The sequence below is a fragment of the Corticium candelabrum genome, chromosome 16 (assembly GCF_963422355.1).
Source record: "Corticium candelabrum chromosome 16, ooCorCand1.1, whole genome shotgun sequence".
NCBI lineage: Eukaryota > Metazoa > Porifera > Homoscleromorpha > Homosclerophorida > Plakinidae > Corticium > Corticium candelabrum.
In genome coordinates this window covers 3,784,068-3,805,341 of record NC_085100.1, presented here as the reverse complement: position 1 = coordinate 3,805,341, position 21,274 = coordinate 3,784,068, and the positions used below count along the sequence as shown (strand labels likewise).

The 21,274-nt window shown below is 42.0% G+C and overlaps 4 protein-coding genes across 4 annotated transcripts in view; all 4 read right to left on the bottom strand.

Annotated features, from left to right (window-relative positions):
• Positions 1–309: 309 nt before the first annotated feature.
• LOC134192158 (uncharacterized) lies at positions 310–1,695 on the bottom strand. Its single transcript, XM_062660856.1, has 4 exons — positions 1,183–1,695; positions 1,046–1,124; positions 645–982; positions 310–571 (listed from the first exon to the last, which is right to left on the bottom strand). The coding sequence occupies exons 1-4, from the start codon at positions 1,441–1,443 to the stop codon at positions 509–511; spliced, it is 741 nt and encodes a 246-aa protein (XP_062516840.1). The 5' UTR covers positions 1,444–1,695; the 3' UTR covers positions 310–508.
• Positions 1,696–2,530: 835 nt separating this feature from the next.
• On the bottom strand, positions 2,531–5,377 carry LOC134192261 (uncharacterized). The gene is made up of 4 exons (XM_062660983.1): positions 5,102–5,377; positions 4,938–5,025; positions 4,438–4,775; positions 2,531–2,775 (listed from the first exon to the last, which is right to left on the bottom strand). The coding sequence occupies exons 1-4, from the start codon at positions 5,360–5,362 to the stop codon at positions 2,692–2,694; spliced, it is 771 nt and encodes a 256-aa protein (XP_062516967.1). The 5' UTR covers positions 5,363–5,377; the 3' UTR covers positions 2,531–2,691.
• A 1,398-nt stretch (positions 5,378–6,775) lies between these two features.
• On the bottom strand, positions 6,776–18,079 carry LOC134192083 (uncharacterized). The gene is made up of 8 exons (XM_062660770.1): positions 17,851–18,079; positions 17,597–17,776; positions 11,237–11,441; positions 11,033–11,175; positions 10,452–10,572; positions 9,872–10,049; positions 8,988–9,239; positions 6,776–7,091 (listed from the first exon to the last, which is right to left on the bottom strand). The coding sequence occupies exons 1-8, from the start codon at positions 18,003–18,005 to the stop codon at positions 6,958–6,960; spliced, it is 1,368 nt and encodes a 455-aa protein (XP_062516754.1). The 5' UTR covers positions 18,006–18,079; the 3' UTR covers positions 6,776–6,957.
• Positions 18,080–20,051: 1,972 nt separating this feature from the next.
• LOC134192062 (angiogenic factor with G patch and FHA domains 1-like) overlaps positions 20,052–21,274 on the bottom strand; it is a 6,996-nt gene continuing 5,773 nt past the window's right edge. The window contains exons 10-14 of the mRNA XM_062660741.1: positions 20,922–21,022; positions 20,778–20,851; positions 20,650–20,715; positions 20,359–20,458; positions 20,052–20,291 (exon numbers count right to left, since the gene is read on the bottom strand). Coding sequence (XP_062516725.1) covers positions 20,154–20,291; positions 20,359–20,458; positions 20,650–20,715; positions 20,778–20,851; positions 20,922–21,022 — 479 coding nt within the window. The 3' untranslated portion in view covers positions 20,052–20,153. The remainder of the gene's footprint in view (positions 20,292–20,358; positions 20,459–20,649; positions 20,716–20,777; positions 20,852–20,921; positions 21,023–21,274) is intronic.

Sequence of the window (21,274 nt, the reverse complement as noted above, 5' to 3'; positions counted from 1 at the left end):
GAACGTGATTTCTTTTGGTGTTTTATTGCTGCCACCTGATGTGAAACGTGAAAGTGTATTTTTATCAGTTACAGTTTCTCCATCTAAAATTGCAGATACTCTAAAAACTATTAAAGTTAGGAGTTATGTTTATACGGTTAGGGTTAGATCTGGAGAGACACAGTCTTAGAGGTTGAAGTTGACCTTGGACCTAAGTGGGGTGGGCTCACCCTCGACCCTGGACCTAAGTGGGGTGGACTCACCCTCGACCCTTTTATCTAATCATAGTTACCCGCCGGAGAGTCTAAAGTCAAACCAACGACGTAAAAATTCTACTTGCAAACATGGAATTTATTCAATGAAAGTCACAACGCAGACTCGAACAATTAGCAAATCAGGCTACGACATCATGCGTCGTATACTAGGGTAAACACCCATAAATTTCAGCAAACTTAAATGAAGTCAATCGCTCTAGATATCAACCGCTTCGTACGTCAAAAGTCAATCGATCGTTTGCATCATCGGTCATCTACTTGTTGAAGACGAGACGTTCGAGAGTCTTGAACAGATTGAATGAATGGTCTTTCTCCACCTTCATACGCAAACACACAACACAAACAGTCATATTCACCATCTTCAGCATTTAGATGCACGAATTTGATTACCAGACGCGAATTCACAAGCTCACTCGGAGCACTTTCCAACGAGTCGACAATTTCTGCATGAGCACAGCTGCTGGGGAGTTTAAAAATGCTGGTGCTGGTGAGCGGCTGAGGCGCAGTGAACAACAGGAGTTGAGCGAGCGCAACCTCGGACTCCACACCAATTTTCGTATCCTCGGCTAAGAGCAGAACGGCGGCCGCAACCGAGATACATTCGTTCACAATAAAGGCGTCGAGGCCAGTAGAGTTGATAGAACCTTCGCCGCTCGAGCTCTTCAACGTGAAAGCTTCCAGTGTCCTTTTGTCGGGAAGCGTAATATTGGCAGTATTAACTGCATCAGCTGCAATGCACTAGTCATCATCACAAGCAATCGATTTTGATGTCGATTTACTTTAAGCTATACCTGGCAAACAGGCTGCAAAAGCTGGTCCGGTTAGGGGCGACGGATAGCAGACACTGTTGATGACGGTGTGTTGCATTTTCTAGGAGAAACACCGTGCATACTTTAGGACTCTAGATGTAGTACCACAATTTCCTCACCTTCACACCATCGATGTAAACAGTCATTACACCTGACTTGCCGTTTATACCCATCGTGGTCGCGTTGAGAAAGACCATGTTGGTCTTGATGTCGACGGCTACAGTGAAGCTTGGCACGAGCGCTAGGTTGGGCAACAGTTGAGCGATCTCTGCCTGCAATCCCGATCCTGTCATCATGTAGCTCTTCATAGGACAACAACCGGCTGCACTAGTCGTGTGCAGTAGAGCAAGAGTGGCAAAGATTGCAAGAGCGAAAGACATTGTCGACCGTCGGTAGAAACGCAGGACGTGATTTGGTCCGCTTTGTGGGCACTACTCGTATCTTATACGAGATATAAAAAAAAAGGGAGAGCGTGACTTGGTCCGCTTGTGTCCACGTGAGCACCACTCGTGTACCGCAAACAAAAACGCAAATTTTATTAATTAGAGTCAAACTATAGGACCTCGGACCTTAAGTAATTAACTAATTAATTAAGTTATTATAATTTAACATTGATTGGACATCGTTGCAAATGGCAAGGGTCGTGCATCGAGTCGTATTGTATACGTCTAGGCTTGCCAAGCCGAATTAGATCACGTGACGGATACCGGACCGTACTCCAACAGACCCATTGTAAGTGCAAGACAATGCGACTTTATAGTACTGTGCGTTCGCGTGTGAAGTTAGAAAAATGTTTGGTATGTCTAATTGCAAAATGCAAACAAGATTCACGTGTGTCGCACGTGCCATCACGAACGTATGACGACCCATCGCAAATCGCAGTGTGTGTGTGTGTGTGTGTGTGTGTGTGTGTGTGTGTGTGTGTGTGTGTGTGTGTGTGTGAGTGTGTGTGTGTGTGTGTGTGTGTGTGTGTGTGTGTGTGTGTGTGTGTGTGACGTTCAGACTGTTTGGTGGGCGTGCGTGCTGCCCTGTCCACACTACCCTTTCACTAAGTTTTAGCCAATTGTCACGTGCACTAGAGCAGAAGCTCTCCGTTTATATATATATATATATATATATATATATATATATATATATAAAAATCGCTGTAACTCCTGTGTCCTTCGTCGGTACGCGACGATCTTGGTATCATTCGAAAGCGCAAGAGCCCGGATTTCTTGTGGATGCTAAACATAACATGTAACTCAGACACACCCAGGAGGATAAGGTTTTTGCATATCAAAAACCATTAGTCTGTTAGAACGTTAGGGTTACGATATGATTTACAGATAAAGTGGTCACGTGAGCAGATGCCATGTCAATTAGAGCAGAAGCTTTCCGCAGTCATCACTACAACAAGTCGCCATCTAATATCACGTGACACGTCACCGCCTCTCTCTCTTTCACAGACGTGCGCGTACTCCATACTTTCATAAACAGTTAATATTAACTGTAATCGTGCCTATTTAAAATAATTGCCCAAAACTAAATAAAAAAATTACATACCACAAACGACATTATGCAACATGAGCTAATAACTCAATCAAACAACATCTAGCAATAGTTACCGTTCATTGGTCCGTCAGATCTTAGTTCTTTACCAAATTGGTTGGAGACAGCCGAGCGAGGCGGTTTAGTACAGTGAACACGTCCAATGACTCAACTCCGTCCATCTTCAAACACACAGAGCGCTTTCACACAGAGGGTTAACTCGGGTTAGGGTAGCTCGAGTAGCGATATGCTAACTCCACCAGCGTTGCTGGCCCTTTCGACAGCTGGGGCCAAAATTGTGGCACCAAAGAAGCCCCTTTCCCCGTGACTCCCTAGTTAATATTAATCTAGATGTGACTAACTATGATATATATATATATATATATATATATATATATATATATATATATATATATGAATATTGAATCTGTGACTTAAAATCAGTTCTTTGCTATCCAATACAAGAGTTAGCGCTATCTAAAGTTGCCAAATTGCTCTAAAGTATTGAGCTGCTTATGCTCTGTGACTTCCATACAGTTTCAGCTAGTGGTCTCCTTAAATCTCTCCAAACCCTGTGCCACAATTTCGAACCCCGGTGCCACAATTGGCACCATCACCATGGCAACGGCAACCCTAACTCCACACTACCGCTTTAGCCCAGTTTAGCCCTACTCGGAGCCAGGGTTAGCTTAACTCTCGTTTAACCCTAGTCTTAACCAGGGTTAACTTGGGTTTACTAAACTCACGCTCACACGATTGGGGTAATTGGAGTCTAGCCCAAAGTTAGCCCGAGTTAACCCAAGTTAACCCTGTGTGTGCAAGCGCTCACAGATGACGTCTAGCACTCAGTCTCGTATACGAGCTTTTGAGTTGAAATGATTTATGGCTAAGTATAGTGTTCCAGCGATACCAAGTTTTGCCGATACTGCGTATATATCCATACCAATACCTCGGTTTTCAAGTATCGGTCGATACCGATACAAATACTGACATTTCAATTCTTGCGGTATTGACTGATCAGAAAAGCATTGATTCAAATACAAGAGCTGAGTCTTTACCTCAGCGTTAGAACTTTACTTGTGTACGGCAACAATCTCCCTACAGAGATGGCGATGAAGTTTCCGAGCCCTGGAACGATTGAAGTTGTATAGGGTTGCCCCTTCCGCATTGATTCGTTGGTCGTGACTGCTGCTTGTTTTGTCCACACCACTTTTCTAAATCCTCCAGCACACTAATCTTGTCATGGTAGTCTAATTTCTCTGCAGCTGTTTTCAAATTAGGATTTGAGGTACATGTATTGTGGATTAAATTTAACTTAATTAAGTTCTTGAGCTACCTCCTCTTGAACGCTTTCTGAGAATATTTTTCACGACGCCTTACTGTTGTCTACTGTTGATGGAGATCGAAAAACAAGATCAAATCATGCCACTAGGTCACGAGTAGCCATGATAGAATTTGTTACCTTTGCGGTGCCAGACCCCGCGCGCGAGGTATACCGATACCGATACTCCGGTATCGGCACCAATACCGATACTCTGGTATCGGTACCAATATCGATACTATAGTATTGATGGAACACAGGGTAACAGAACACGACACACAACATTTACTTTATATATATATATATATATATATATATATATATATATATATATATATATATATACACACACATACATACATACATACATACATACATATATATATATATATATATATATATATATATATATATATATATATATATATATATATATATACACACACATACATACATACATACATACATATATATATATATATATATATATATATATATATATATATATATATATATATATTACCATTTGCAAAAACACAAGCTCTTCTTTTCCAATTGCAGACGCATTGACACTCTGTGCATGAGAGCAGATTTTAGGTGGTGCTAAGATACTGACATCTTTCAACTCCGTAGAGTCATAAAATAGCAGCAAGTCAGCAGTTTCGAACTGAGACTGTATACCAATGGTCGTGTTGATGCCTCTCACCAGGAAGGCAGTAGCAATTGGAATACATTTGTCAGTAATAATTGTTGCAGCTGCAATTGAGGTGTTTGACGAGCCTGCATGGTATGACTGCGAGTAAGTAACGACCAAGCAGTTGAGACCAGCAAATGAAAATGTCGTCACAACTTTTACGTCGCCTGCAACAGATGGTAATCGACGTTACTATACACGCACACACGCACGCACGCACGCACACGCACACACACACACACACACACACACACACACACACACACACACACACACACACGAGTAGAAATCAAAGCAAACGCGTCAGATAGTCGACACGATCGACTTACTTGGAAAACACGGTGAAAGGCCTGGTCCAATTATTGGCGTTTCAATGCACTCCCGATTGTCAATTACAGTGTATTGCTTCCTCACTCCCTAGATGTTAGTGAACATCAATTATGTCTACTCACGTGACTCTTCACAATAGCTCTAGAGTGTAGACTGTACACACCTTCGCTTCTTGAAAGTAATATGTTTCTACTCTTCTCACACCAGATAATGAGTTGACCATTGTCAGATTGAGCATGCCGTTTTGAGATTTGAGGTCGAAGGCCAGCATGTAGTTTTCCATTGCGTAGAATTGAGGTTCTATCTCAAGAACCTGCGCCCTTAGTCCCGACGCTGAAATCTGATAGCTTGTTGCTATGCAACAATTGGCATCGACTGTGAGCGATAAAGACAATGTGACGAGGAGTAAAGACAACAAGAACATTGTCGACCGTTCTCAGTAAATTATCATGTGACCTGATTCACGTGATCACAAGAGAAATGGACAAGAAAGGAATTTACTCTTCGATTTTAAACACAGATTCTAATTGCCATAAGTTGTGCTCGAGTTAATTAGTTAATGAGAGCATACGTCGCCTCGAGTGTCCAGTAAGCCGTTAAATGGGACTTGTATTATTCAGGAGCACACCTAAACTCTCTACGTATACAGTCTTGGTTTGAAATAATCATACCGTAATTCAAAGTCTACAGTAAAGTCGACGGCACGGAAACTTGTTCTTCTGTTTGGAACGCAATTCTGTACGGACTCTAGGCGCACCCTCCACTGTACCACCCTGGCGCGACTACGCATTAATAATTAATTAACTGAACTGTGCCGCGATTTCATCTTTGCTTGCATGGCGCCGCGTGTCATTCGAACTGTCAGGACGGTCTGGACAGCTGGCGCGCGCAGGCCCGGATCCAGATGGGGGTTCGGAACCCCTCCTTGCCAATAGGCGTGATCACCACTGATCTAGGGAAGCGAGTGCGTAGTCTCGTACCCAGACGTATAGTAAAGAATGTGATGGCGTCAGATTGCAGTAAGGCTTTTCTTTGCTACATCTGCACTGGCGTAGGAACCGTGGGCGGGTGGGGGTGGGGGGCTTTAGCACCCTCGCTCAGTGTAGAAATTAATATTTTCGGTGCCAGACTTTGCAAATCTGTTTACGGTCTGAAAAGCGAGGTAGTTTTTGCTTACTAATGATGACATCCACGGTACAGCCTCCTCCCCGCTCGTGAACATCTCCCTACGCCACTGTTCTTTGAACATTCTAGATTGGACAATGCACATGTACTAAAAGCATATTGGACCATTTCCGTACGGACAGGCCCAATCAATGCTGCTGATTTGTGATGACTGCTAGCAAATCAACTCCTTTTTCAAACATTCCTGCCTGGATCGGAAGAGTTCACTACATGTGACGGAGAGTTCTGGGGATCCGTTCCGTAAATATGTTGTAATAGAAAAATAATCTTCCTTCCAATTACACCTGCAATTTTAGAGCACACTCTTCAAACAATAAAAGCCCAGCGCTTGTATGGTATATGGAAAGAAATGTGCAACAACATCGAATATTTAGAAATTGCAACCTGCCTTGCATGCAATTGGATTTGAGAATGTACGTTAGTATCACACGTGCACGCGCAAACGCAGCAAAGTGTTACTACTTCGTAGCCCAAGCGTTAGCTTCCTAGAAACTAACACACAGACTGTACACAAACAGCAATCACACACACACACACACACACACACACACACACACACACACACACACACACACACACGCACGCACACACACACACACACACACACACGCACACTCACACACGCCTCGCGATGCCCGTCCGCTAACAAACATTTCACTGCAAGCAACAATCAATAACTTAACAAAGAATAATATACGAGCAAGTGAAGTCACAACGCAGCAGCTTCTGCAACAATAGACTACGTCAAGATGCACACATCACATCAAAACCAAAACTGGACCAGCAAACAGCCGCCAACTTCTCACAATCAATACCGTCTCACAGTTTGACTTGTCACGATCTCTCAAGATCTTCAAGCACCTCGTTCTCTGCCTCAATGCTCGGCAGTTCACCATGCAGGCGAGTGTATATTTTCAACAGCATTGTACGAAACTCGATATTTGGATTGCCAAGAGAGAGGCGAAGATCTAGATCATAGTTATGCAGTGAATTCAAATGATACGTTGATGATCGGGTTCAATACTAATTAAAGCAACAAACAAAAATGTGTGTGCAGGGTCGTACCGTGGCCTTCTCTAAATAAATCGTAGTTTTTAGATTGACCAACGAATCTTATTTCGTTAATAATTATTAGCAAACACAGATGCAAAAGGCGAGCAATGTACGTTCATTTGTTTTTGTATGCACTGTGTGTATGGTCTACTTGTAAATCATTCTACGATTTCTAGCCTTGTCTCCAGACTCACGTGAGCCTGGCAGTGTCCGGTTCCCGTATGACACTTTCAGCCGGAAGACTGAAAGTTAGTGTCATACGGGAAGTTAGTGTTATACGGGAACCGGACACTGCCAGGCCCACCTGAATCTGGGGACGAGGCTAACGATTTCTACTTGTACAGAACTTTTCTATGAGTTCATATCAATTGTTTTTATAACTTGTTTGAATTGCGAATTGACTGCACCAACCTCTTCTACTAACTACACTGTAATAAACGTACATGCACCCGCATGCTGGTGTCATGCATATCATACAGTACAATATCAATTCTAGCATACCCTGGTATCTACTAACCGCATACACAGTGACTAATCAAAAGTTTGAAATCACTCATCTTGACTATGTTTTAGAGAAAGTCCCAAAGTGTCACTTTACTAATGAGTTAGACGCATCATTAACTTTATTGATTTTAAAGTTTCATGCGTTTCGGATACCTTCTAGAATGGGCAAGGCAAGGAGTTATTATGGCATGACTTAAGAGGGAGCTACCATCACCAAGATAGCAGAATCTCCAAGACGACCAAACAGCACCATCTGTAACAACTCATTAAAGGTATCGTCAACGAGGAAGCGTGGAGACGTACGAGAAGACCATTCAAGACAACGCCAAGAGACCGTCGTCAGTTGGTAAAGCTTGTCCACTCTAAGTATAGTCAGGAATTTTGTCAAATCAATGACCGAAAGACTTGCAGCTGTGATTACTAAGCGCAAAGGTTGTGCTACTTTAAGTACTAGTGGGTCTATAATGCATACAGCTGATGGCAAATAATTGCGTTCAGGTTTGATATATTCTACTAGAGTAGAGGTTGCTGTTCAGTGGGCGTGCATACTTAAACTTTTGGTCATGCGTGCAGTCACTGCATGCATCCAGACATATGCTTGTGTACAAACACGAGAAAGGTATCGCAAAAAATACGCCATTAATTCGCGCAGAGACAGCAGAATGACCATATATAACTAACCTTACGGATTACTAGTCTCGCGTGGCCAGACCCTTCCCGCCGCGTCAGACTTCCATTTGCTGGCCTTGCACCTTCAATACTGTGAGTTACTACCGAGTGCTTCTTACTTACACTTCGCATTTGGTCGATGAGACGACACAGGGCAAAAAGCATAGTTCAGAGAGGGTGCATGAATTTGGTTGAGGAAATCTACGCCTAGTATGTGGCTAGGACAGGATGCGAGATCAGAGTATATACTCTAGACTCAACATCGAAACTTGAGAGCATGTTGCGTCCTGACTAGTAGACTGTTGGATACCTGCACTAACTGCAATTTATGCCACACGCTTGAAGTTTGTCCCAACAAAAAATACTAGCCTCCCTACAGACTTCAAAGTAAAAGGCCCACAAAATCTGGCCACTTTAGCTCATGCCAGGATACGTCCCTAATACAGGAGTGCGTGCGTGCATGCGTGCGTGTCACTGTGTTGCATGTGTTTGTTTGTTTGTTTGTGTGTGTGTGTGTGTGTGTGTGTGTGTGTGTGTGTGTGTGTGTGTGTGAGTGTGTGTGTGCTTGTGTGTTGTGCGTGTGTGTGAGTGTGTGTGTGCTTGTGTGTTGTGCGTGCGTGTGCACACAACTCACGTACATGCTTTTGAAGCTCCAAACAGCTCGCCCTCTTCACCCAGCAAACCAATTTCGTTAAACAGATCAAAGCAGTTGCAATCAGGCATATTGCACTTGACCCATGCCACCGCTCCAATAGTGCCCAGCTCAGCATTCATGAACGTGTAGTTCTCACTCGTCTCAAACAATTGAGTCAAAATCCTAATACGATTATAATTCAGTCTGCTCATGTAGTCGTAGAAACCACCATAAGGACTCTCAGACTGATGGCTTTCTGCGCATCAAATGGTTAATTAGTCATGAACACATCAATTTTAATGCATATGTGTATCTATGTGCATGTATGTATGCACCTAAGGTACGGAAATACAAATATGTAGGTGTAGACAAACAGATAATTAGAAATATACAACAACAAATCAAGAAAAGATAAAAAAATTCGTATGTATTTTATATGTATGTAGATTAGTAGAAAATATGTAGGTAAGTATGCAAATTGCTATGCACGTACAGTATATGGCATATCTATGGACATCTGTGTATGCAAGTATGTAATATGCATGTGTGTCTGTATGTACGTATGCATTGCGTGTGCGTACATCTGTGTATGTATGTATGTATGTATATTTAGATAAGTAAATAGGTCAGTCGACTTGATAGATAAGCAGGAGTGTGCTTGGTGCCTTGTGTGTGTGTGTGTGTGTGTGTGTGTGTGTGTGTGTGTGTGTGTGTGTGTGTGTGTGTGTGTGTGTGTGTGTGTGTGTGTGCGCGCGCGCGCGCGTGTGCAGTGTGTGTGTGTGTGTGTGTGTGTGTGTGTGTGTGTGTGTGTGTGTGTGTGTGTGTGTGTGTGTATGTGGGCGCGCGCAGGTATTATGCATATTTTTGTACTCATTGATATAGAATTACCTATAATTTTTTCTGTGTGCAAAATCTGTCGTATTTGCGTATCAATAGCCACCGCCAGAGTTTCATTTCCAACAAAATCCATGACTTTCTCAGACAAGTCGCCTTCCTTCACAATCACCCATCCCGAACGAGATCCTGCTAAGCCGTTGTTCTTAGAACCAGAAAACACCATAATATCCTAACAAAAAACAATTCAATACGTAATTTGCAATAATGAATTCCTCAAACAATCATTTATAGAGCTTTGCAATCAACATCAATTTTCAATTGTAAATTTGAGTGTTTCTGAATTATTTGTCATTTACATAAATTATCAACTACGTATACAAACTGTCAGATAAATATTTAAATAAATGAAAAACTTGACTTAATACGCATTTAATACCAAACAAAATTTAATATCAATCATAAATTACAGTCTAAGTGGGCTACATTGCAACATCACAAGGCCATGGGAACATCAGAGGAACAAGCCGATAGTCTGTGGGAAAGCAAAGCAGCCACCATACAGACACCGCACTGTGTCACAAGTTGGCTTAATTAACTTACAAGTTAGCTTAACATAAACGATTGCACGTACGTCATCCACTTTGGTAATGTTTTTAACAAATGTAGGCCAATAGTAGCTGAGATCAAAGAATCTTCTCCTCTTGTTTGGTTGCTTTGGTGGCAATAGCTGTCCATCAGGATTGTTTGCCCAGCTGCAGTAGGAAAAGAGACAATTAGGATGCCAATCTTACTTCTATGTAATTTGAAAAATACAATAAGTCTCACTACACCACCATTAGTCTAACAGCTTTAGTACGTTTTGTTGTTAATATTGTCTATAACATGCCAGACAATTTAGGGCTTAAAGTGGATGACATAGTACAAGGTGTTGGCAAACTACAGCCTGTCATGCAAGTATTGCATGAGAGTAAATTTAAAAAAGTTGAAGATAATAATGACACTGCATGTACGTCGAATAAGCAGTAACTTGGTAACAAAACGTGTCACGATCACTGTCCGTATCCTTTCAGCAACTGCTTACCCATCGAGGAAGTGTACTGGGACTGTACTGGGAACTGTACTTTAGTACGATTCCAGTATCCTTTCTTGATGGGTTATTCACTGTATAATTTAATAATAATTTATACATGAAGTGTCATGCTCTAAACTTACGTAACAATTTCAATCGTTGTGTTCTTTGTAGGATCAGCATCTAGATTCCACTTTGTCGTCTTCAAGAGATTCTCTGTCAACCACGGTAGATGGTTATAATATGGAGACTGCACATAAACATCGGCCACTTCAACGCCCTCTTCCTACACATCACATTTCTCTTAATTAGTAGAATGCAATTATAGACTTAGACAAGCGTCCAACCTCTATGACGGTCTGAGACAGCGCGTAGAGAGCCGCCACGATTCCTTGTGTTGCTCCAACTGAAGGTACAATGATCCGACCTTCCGTTTCAGCATTTCCCACCATAGCATGAAGTTGGCGAGTAAGTTCGTCGAGAGGTTTCATGAGCATTCCTCTAGATGTCACAGGATAACCGGTGCCAGCCGTCCCAAACATGTACGACAGCCTGCACAGCATCATTAATAACGAAGAATATGTATCAGACAAGTTGACTTGTTATGTCAAGTATTATACAAGCATTTGCCTTCGATTTGTGTAAACTAAATTCAACTAGCAATCAGACAACAACGAACTGCTTAGCGAAACAAATGGCTGTTGTTCACGTGACTTATTAACCCAGTCAACTATTTGCCGGTCACTGTGTAGCTCAGTATGCTGTTGAAAAGGTTCCCTTTGTCTTCTAGATTACGTTCACCTTTCTACCTATTTCTGTGATGATGCTTTTGCTTGATGCACGTTGCGTGCATGACACAAGATGTGCATGAACTACTCGAGCTGGTTGAAGTACCGCGGTACCGCGCAAGTCGTTCCTGGATTCATGTCCAAGAGCAGCACGAGACTGCATGGTATACGTTACGGTAAGGGCAGACGAAATCTTACGTATATACTGTACTATGAGAAAGTAACTACAGAACTCAAAACCAACGATTAAGTCTGTTGTGTCAAAACAACAGTGAAGGAATTCTAGATTTATCGGCAACTAAATTCGAAATCGTTCAACATCTTTTGACGCTAGCCAATGGTTCTAGACCGTCTGCACGAGCAACATAGACATACGAACTTTCCATCGAGATAAGTATTAATTAACCATGCACATATACTGCAACTACTCAGTGCTGTATCTACGAATCATCAATATTGCGTAGGCTCGAGCAAACGCACCGCTTCTGTCATACCCAGATATGTTTCCATGAAGCTGCTCTAGCTAAAATTTGCCTATCGCTTGCACATAGACTACTACAACATTTCCCGCCCAATTATCCGGTTGGGGCAACCAATTATCCGACTCAGTCAATCAATTATCCGGTTGGGGCAACCAATTATCCGACTCAGCCAATCAATTATCCGATTGGGGCAACCAATTATCCGACTCATGGTTTTAATTAGGAGCAGTGTAGATATATGGAACAGCTGGTTACAGGAATAATAGCGCGTACTGACGGATGTTGTCGCCGTACTGCTGCACCAGTAAACAGGGTAATTCTTGTTTTCGCTATTAATTAATCGCGGAGGAAAAATCATCAGTAATTTGCCTGGTAATTAATTATCGCCCACCAGCGCGAATGACCACACAGAGACATGGCGCAGTTGCAGTCGTTGCAGCGAGGGTCAGACTCTTGTCACAGCAAGATGGTAACTTCTGCTAGATTTGTGTCCTGACGCACTAGAGGACTTAGCAGGTGCTCTAGGCCTCAACGCGCTTTCTAGCTAACATGTACTCACCGTAAAGCTGAACATGCAAGCAAAATTAGAGAAAATATGTACTGTACAACTCCTCAGAATTAACAACCACGCTACTCAAACACACGTTGATAAAGTACATGTTACGTCTACAGTCTAGGTAGCTCTAAGCTCTCCAGGTCGATCGCTAGGCGATTGTGAATTTGTTTCACTCAGAATTGGACGAGGGCGCTAAGCTGAGAGTGTCGGTGGTGCAGTGGTCTTTTCTCTCAAGTCAACGAGACTGATGCGAAAAGAAAGACAGCAGAGCTGTTCAGTTACGGCGCGCTGCAGCTGGATCCTCACATTCACATGTGTAGTAGCTTAATTGTCATAGCGTTTCCCACGATGCTATCAATCTGCATCAGAGAGAGTTTTGAATGAGACCCAAAACACTTAACAACTAACCAGCGATGCAAGGTGAGAGTTTCATTCGCGAAGTGTACAGCTTGCCAGAGCAACATCGGATAATTGGTTGCCCCAATCGGATAATTGATTGGCTGAGTCGGATAATTGGTTGCCCCAACCAGATAATTGGTTGTCTAAAGCGGATAATTGGTTGCCCCAACCGGATAATTGGGCGGGAAATACGGTAGTAGTTGACGTCAACGGTTTGCTACAGGCATGTACACAAACGCACAAGTAACTAAAAGTAAAGATGGCCGTGAAACAATCTATTCGCAATTTGCGCAGTTGTCTCTAGAATAAATGTCATAAATGGGAAAGCTACTACAAAGTCCTCTAACTATGTTCAGTTCCAATGCTTAACCTCCACGCATCCAGCATATGGTTACTGGAAAGGTGTGAGAGTCATCGACTCTTGCGACCAGTTTCCAACCAATTTTACCGTCAGTAACAGCAAAACCGAGCATAAAGCACGGTAGTGTGCGTTCCACTATAGAATTTGTCATCACTACTCACCAATCGCTAGAAGCAGGAACATTTGCAGCTGTAAAATGAGCGTGTCATCTTATTAACGTGTCGTGTCATATCTAACAGACTACCGACACCCCAGTCAAACCGGCAACGTCAAGAAGTGAGAATACGCATCGAAGAATAATCGACCTAGACTGTGTCCGCACTAAATCTGCTCTAAAACTTGTTTAGAATCTAAATCTGTTCAGTTGAGGACGTCCACACTTGACTTTCTCACTGCGGGACCTGCTAGCAAACTGTTGTGTCCTACATTGTAGCATGCAACCCTCTCTTTCATTCCTCTGACTGCCCAAGGCGCTTTCTTTCCGGACTGTCTCCTAGGAGCGTAAATATAAGACCAAGAAGAGAGATGCACTTGCAGCAGCCATCGTTAATGGTACGCGCGTTATCATCACGTGATAGTTAAACTTAAACAACCTGAACTAAACTACCTCTGAACTACAGGCAGTAAGCCTGTCAGGTAGACATGCATTATTCTAGTCAAGTATATGGCCAACTGCACCAAAGGTACATACCACCCCGTAGGACCAGCTAGGGGCTAGCTCTAGTGGATACGAAACGGGTTACTAACAACTTGTTCAAGTAGTGTTATTGATGGAACGGTTCCGCCTATGGTTCTTCTAGCAAAGTGTCAAAGTGTCGGACACGGCAATTCAGGCGTTACGCACAGACTGAGAATGCCTTCGATCGACTCCGTCCAGCAAAACTCAAATCAGCAAACAACTCAGCAAAGATTTAACTCGATCGTTATAGAGCCATTTTATTGCGCTAGTTGTAAAATCGTACAAAGTGACTGTAGTTTCACGTGACCAAAGTCCCTAATACAAATAGTCTGCAGTCGTCAAAGGACAGTAACAAGAGTTACCACATTTGAGACATAAAATCGCTCGTGGTTACGCAATGTTAGGTTCCCGTATAAATCTCGTAAACCAAGAAAGCGATTGATTTCGCGTTAGCAGTTGCAGATAGCTGAATTCTGTTGTTTATTTCTGACAATTAAGATGTGGCAATCACAAACATGAATGAATAGGAATAGAGAAGCACTACAGTGATAAACCCTCGGCTGGTGTACATGCAAACCACATGCTAAGACATGTGTACAGTGTATGTAAGACAGCTGATGATCAGGAGGTACGAACACTCATGAATTCGACACCGTTGAAAATCCCCACGTGGTGGTTACGCCTACCATATTTACACGCAATCACTAGGCTCACAGGTTGTCGTAATGAGATGACACCAGAGCCGCCAGAGCCAAAACAAAACATTAATGTGAGAAAACATGCACTTGCAAATGTAGACTAAGCGTCTCTGTTCGCTCTGACTTTGGACTGGAACAATAATTAGCCACGTACACCGAAAATTCAAGCTGGCAGACTGTAGAACCATTTTCCAAGCTGAAACACTCTAGAACAAGCCAAATGTTACAGGCCATCTTCGCCTTACGCGCTGAAGTAGCACGCGTGTTCACTAGCTAGACGCCTAGTTGTTGGTGAGAAAACATGCACGTTACAAATGTAGACTAGACGTTGTTCTACCTGCTACACCCTTAGCTAGAGCAAAGTCCCGTTCCTTCTGGCAGTCGCTCATGACACTGCACATGCATTTCAAGCGGGGCCAACGTTGGCCAGATCTACACTACTGTCTATTCGAAAGTGAGTAATGAAGTAGAGGTCACACCAGGTGTGCTCACTAGAGCACTAAGAGCTGTTCCAGTTGGACCATGTTACACCAATTATCTTAAATGGTTCCAGTTGCTGATCCGTTGGTCTTACAAGATAATTGGATAATAACCATTGCTCCACCCGTTTGTCTTTGATATGCAAAAGTATTATTTTTCCGTTTTGCTTGTAGGAAGAGCTTAAATAATATGGTAAACAGAATGCCAGACCTAGCGGTTTCTAACGATACCGTTTGTCTTTGATATGCAAAAGTATTATTTTTCCGTTTTGCTTGTAGGAAGAGCTTAAATAATATGGTAAACAGAATGCCAGACCTAGCGGTTTCTAACGATACCGTTTGTCTTTGATATGCAAAAGTATTATTTTTCCGTTTTGCTTGTAGGAAGAGCTTAAATAATATGGTAAACAGAATGCCAGACCTAGCGGTTTCTAACGATACCGTTTGTCTTTGATATGCAAAAGTATTATTTTTCCGTTTTGCTTGTAGGAAGAGCTTAAATAATATGGTAAACAGAATGCCAGACCTAGCGGTTTCTAACGATACCGTTTGTCTTTGATATGCAAAAGTATTATTTTTCCGTTTTGCTTGTAGGAAGAGCTTAAATAATATGGTAAACAGAATGCCAGACCTAGCGGTTTCTAACGATACCGTTTGTCTTTGATATGCAAAAGTATTATTTTTCCGTTTTGCTTGTAGGAAGAGCTTAAATAATATGGTAAACAGAATGCCAGACCTAGCGGTTTCTAACGATACCGTTTGTCTTTGATATGCAAAAGTATTATTTTTCCGTTTTGCTTGTAGGAAGAGCTTAAATAATATGGTAAACAGAATGCCAGACCTAGAGGTTTCTAACAATACCAAGATCATCGCGGAAGTCCAAATAACCGCGAAGATATTGATGATTTTCAAAGTTCACACGTATGGGGAACAGACAGCAGCTCCATGCTGAAACGGAGAATAAAATCTACAAACGGATGCCTAGCGTCTCGAGAAAAAATTACGACACAGTTTAGGTTGTAACAATGACATTAGAAATATCATGGATCATTGTTAGTGTCATCACGTCCGTACTCCTATGTCTACATCTGTAATCTGGAAATCTGATCTATATACATACAGAAAAGACTAGATGACTATCAACAAGAATATCATGTCTAAGCTGACTGGCTGTCCATGCAGTAAAGACTGTAATACCACAGTGCTGCAGTAAGTGTATATCGCCAACGTTCAAGAGTAATCTCTAATCTTGATAGTTTAGTCCCCAAAGTTTGGAAACTTTAGTAATGGGGCTTTCCACGCACATTGCGGTGCGCAGGTACTGTGTTTTACCCAAATTCAGTGAAATTATGGAGAATGCAACGCTGTAACTAAGGCCGGGCAAACTTGATTCACAGCTTAACGTCCCCGCCCGCATCATATTCTGGGAAAACAAAATAAGTTTCATTATTCATTATATAGGACACATGACACCTCGCACGTGCCTGTCTCGTGTTGCGCACGTTAGTTTTCACAATATGGCTTCCTTCGTAAGCGTGCACGTGTGCACTGCTAAGAAAACTCTGGTTCCCTGGACTGTTTTGTCGCTGTCTCCTTCAAAAACCTTTGAAGATCTGTTGACATCAGTCCAGGCCGGGCGCTTCTCTATTGTGAAGATGTCTAGCGAGCTGTCGGCGGACCTTTTGACGTCTGTCTTCGTTGGCAGCGACAAGGTATTAATTAAATGAATAATGAACAATGACTGCCCGCCCGCATGCCGTCGTGAAAAAGGCTGGACGTTAAACTGTGAATCAATTTTGCCCGGCCTAAGCAACTACATTTTTCTTTTCACTGCATGCGCTTCGAAGCTTCCTATTTTGATCACGCCTCGCTTTGCTGTTGTTTATGATACAGGTAAAAATCTGCTAGTATACAAGATGGCTGTTCTGTTTGAAGGTGTCTCACGGCGACTGAGCAAAGAAAAGGGATGCGGCAGAAACGGGCACGCGGACAGAGTGTGAGGGCGAATCTAGGGTTAATTGGGTTGTCGAGTGTGTAACATTCCCCTGCCCATGTCACTCCCCATTCCCTAGTTCTTCATTGTCATTGCTCATAGCTAATGCTCCGTAAGACCAACCATTGCATCGTACGTGCACACGCGTCAATATAGCTAACAATCCGTATTGTAGGTAAATACCCACCCCTCTAGGATTTACAACCTATAACCGATTAGTGTCTAGGACAGCATTTGGAACAAGCACTGGCATGTGGTACGTGGCCTCTTACCTGTACGGATTCGGAACGCGGTCGCACGGCGCTCCACCGAAGAGAGACCAATACTCGTCGTACACGAACGGATGGTGCAAACTAGCGTCCAAGTAGCACTCTTCCAGTGGCACCCGTTCTTCGCAATACACTCCTTTGTGACACTGGAAGCATAAGTCCCCCGGTCTGTAACCGGTACACCTGCAGTATGCAAACATGTATTAGTCTAGCTATTTCAAGGCATTTGCCGTCTTCGATGGCCATGCAGACCTGACCTCTTATAGAAAAAATCGTAGAAACCTCCTGGACGGCAAGGATCTTCTGGGCCCGGTAAGTTGAACGGCATGCAGACTTCGGCTGGGCGTGTGTAGTACCGTTCGACCGCTAAGCTGGGATGCAGCAGTACGAGAGCCAAGGCGAAGACCAGCATGACCGCTTTGTCTCGAGTGACACCGACAATTAACAAGAATCGCCACCGATAAGTTCTACGCCTTGAGTGTTGTATTAATTAGTTATCAATCGCAACGATGATTGGCTGGTTGCGTACATGTAACAGCTGGAAATCCGCGTACGATATCGTACACAAACAACCACCAAGTTGTAACGGTCCAGCGTACAGTGGATTATGACGGCAAGACACCGGAACGTTTGCGCAAGCTAACGCGAGAAAGTCTGCGAATAGCAAAAAAACTTGATTATTGGTCTCAATTTGTCAGTTTATAGTCAATGCAGCACTGTGCTAGCTGTACTACACATGTACTGTCTATGTTGCCACCTACATATATATTATCTGGCCTGAAGTTTGTTAGCTTTTTTGACTAATGACAAATTGAATGCACCAGATAGTATAATATACATAACTAAGGTAAAAAGTTTTACGTGTAGAACCACTGCGTGGAGCTCAGAACAATTGTAAATAAACCAAGGAAATTCAAATAAGCTTTGACCAATAGGGCTGACACAATTCTTCAAGTAAGTCTTTAAGTACGTGACCGACCGATCCCCTGAGGGTACACGCAAAGCAATATCTGCTAAAGAGCAAAATTTAAACCACGTGCTTGACAAACGACTGATATTTAGCTGGAAATTATCAAACAGAACAGAAACAAAAATGCTAGTGCATAGCAATTGTAACAGAGCAGCACAGACCACACAATACAACATCACAACTGTTACTTACTGTGTGATGGATACCCAGAAGGTACCGTGTAGATATAGTACCAGGTATAGTATTGGGATGTATATATATAAATACAACACATACCTCTGACGTAACCTGCTTACCGAAAAAAATAGTCAGCAAAGATCGTCTTCATCATATATACAGTAGAAGAAATTGAGCAATCGTATATTTTCTGATACAAACATGTGCTCATTGGTATGCTCCATTTTCATCAAGCTGCTCTTGTCTATGTCCATGCATAAGTTAACAATATAATGGAACTATACACAATTGAATCTAGCAAACGTTTGTACAAATTAATAAACAAAATACATTGGACAGATCAAGTTTCATACAAGTATCCAAGGAAGAGAAGCTGAGACTCTGCCTCAAACTTACAAGCAAGAACAATCATTTATGAGATGACTGGTAGCACTAAGATGTCAAAATTATTAATGTGAATATGAAATCTAAGGTGCACTAAATAATATTATCATGACAGGTATAGATGATGGTAAGTTCTACAGTACCATCCACAACAAAAGAAATACAGTAATTTAACAAGGAAATAAATAGCTCTTGATCAGAGTTGGCTAATGCACATTACTGTGTGTCTCTTATTGTGAATGGGACTCTGTACCTTGATGGGTGCTGCAAATGACGGTGTTATCCTGCAGTGGTCTCAGAAGAAACATATTTGATTATTGTGTTCTTGTAGTATGCAAATTAAGTCACGCTCATAGGCCACACCCGTGACCTCAGCAATTTACCAAACCTCCAGGAGTACAAGACTTCCATGAAATGACTAAGTAAAAAGACTAATCTTTAAAAATAACTACGAAGACTAGATCTCCAAATATCAGAAATTTTACCATGGATTCTGATGCAACATGAGCAATCAAGCTTATAACAATATATATATAAATAACATTAATCAATAGATCGACTGTTCCAGGTACTAGTTCAAGCAAATCACGTGTTCTTTACCAAAGACTTGCATGCCTGAACATACCTAAAATAAGTTACCTCTGCAAAGCAGCTTCAGCTAGACTCTAGCTATAAGAAAATTGTTTGCAATGCAGATATCATCTTTCAGATACTGATATGAATACACAAATAAGATAAAATATAGCTGTGTACAGGAATTTTGGCTTAATGCAGTCAATTCCTTCCAAACTGTGAAATCATGGTTTTCAAAGATGCTGCCCTCGTGTTCGATTCCAACGTCCAGCAATAACACAGCACATGAGCAATACGTAACTAATTAGTGTTGATTTACAATTAACATTATATGCAGTGCTTTGAAACTTAACGTCTGAGAAAACTATAGAACAATAGAATAAGCATACAACTGCCAACATTCTAATTTATGTATACACAATTTCACTATTAAAATACAAAATGTCAGGTAATATACTATGTCGTACTGGCAAACCTCTCTCGAGCTTTGTCCCAAATCTCTCTTGATCTCTCACTTCTACTGTTGTCACTATCTATAGACCGTGCTACCCCCATTCCAAGTCCAGACCGTTGAGACCGTACCACAGCCTGAACCTACGCAGATACCCAAAAGCACACTACAATGCGGTATCCTTATATTGTATTTGAAATAATATCTGACTGGCTCTGAAATTCCCATGTTGTTAGCACCAAGACCTTGACCCTCAGCCCAACCCATCTTTTCCAACATCTGCCTTCCTTTGTTGGAAACAGCAATTGGTCTGAAAGAAAGAGATACATTGTACGTCCAGCAAACTCAACATAAATAGACAATCATACAAAACCAGCCTACAAACATTGGTTTATAATATATCTACTGTGAAAGCAGCAACTGAAAACCATGCAGCTGACATCACAACAAAGCTGTAGTCTAATCTCAATGCAGAATGAACACACAATAATCATATCCTACCGATGTACAGATGCTGGACGCTCATTCTTTTCTGTTATAGGCACATCACTGCCCACTTCAATACGCCTAAATTTCAAAATACAGCGATTTGGCATTTACTTAATTATCAACAGTGATAGGAAAGTAACCGTTTTGCTGCTCTGTCTTCATACTGATCATCAGCTAAATAAGAATGAGACTCAACAGACTCTGTATCTCTCCTCTGCATCAACATTATTTAGTTTACTAACAAAACACTGAAGTTGCTGCATAAATGTATCGACAGAACATACTCGCAATAAATATCGCTTTTTCAGAATGTTCAATTCCCGACGTCGACGCAGTTCTTTGTCTTCAACGTCCATTATTGAGTTGGTCTGATCAGCATCCATTGCTACAATAAACAAACAGTATCCACAAATCATCTATCCCAACATCCCGAAGCATAAGCTATGCTCAAACACAGAAACACGTTCTAGCAAGTAGTATGCAGAGAAACAACAGGTTGGCTACTTCATAAGCATTGCGTTTTGCTACTCAAGAAACTTGCTTCAGGTAGTCGTCATGAGCCAAGTTAAACAAATACTCTGTAATACACTACTGTTCACAAACATGCACACACATGCACACAGTGACACCCCCCCAC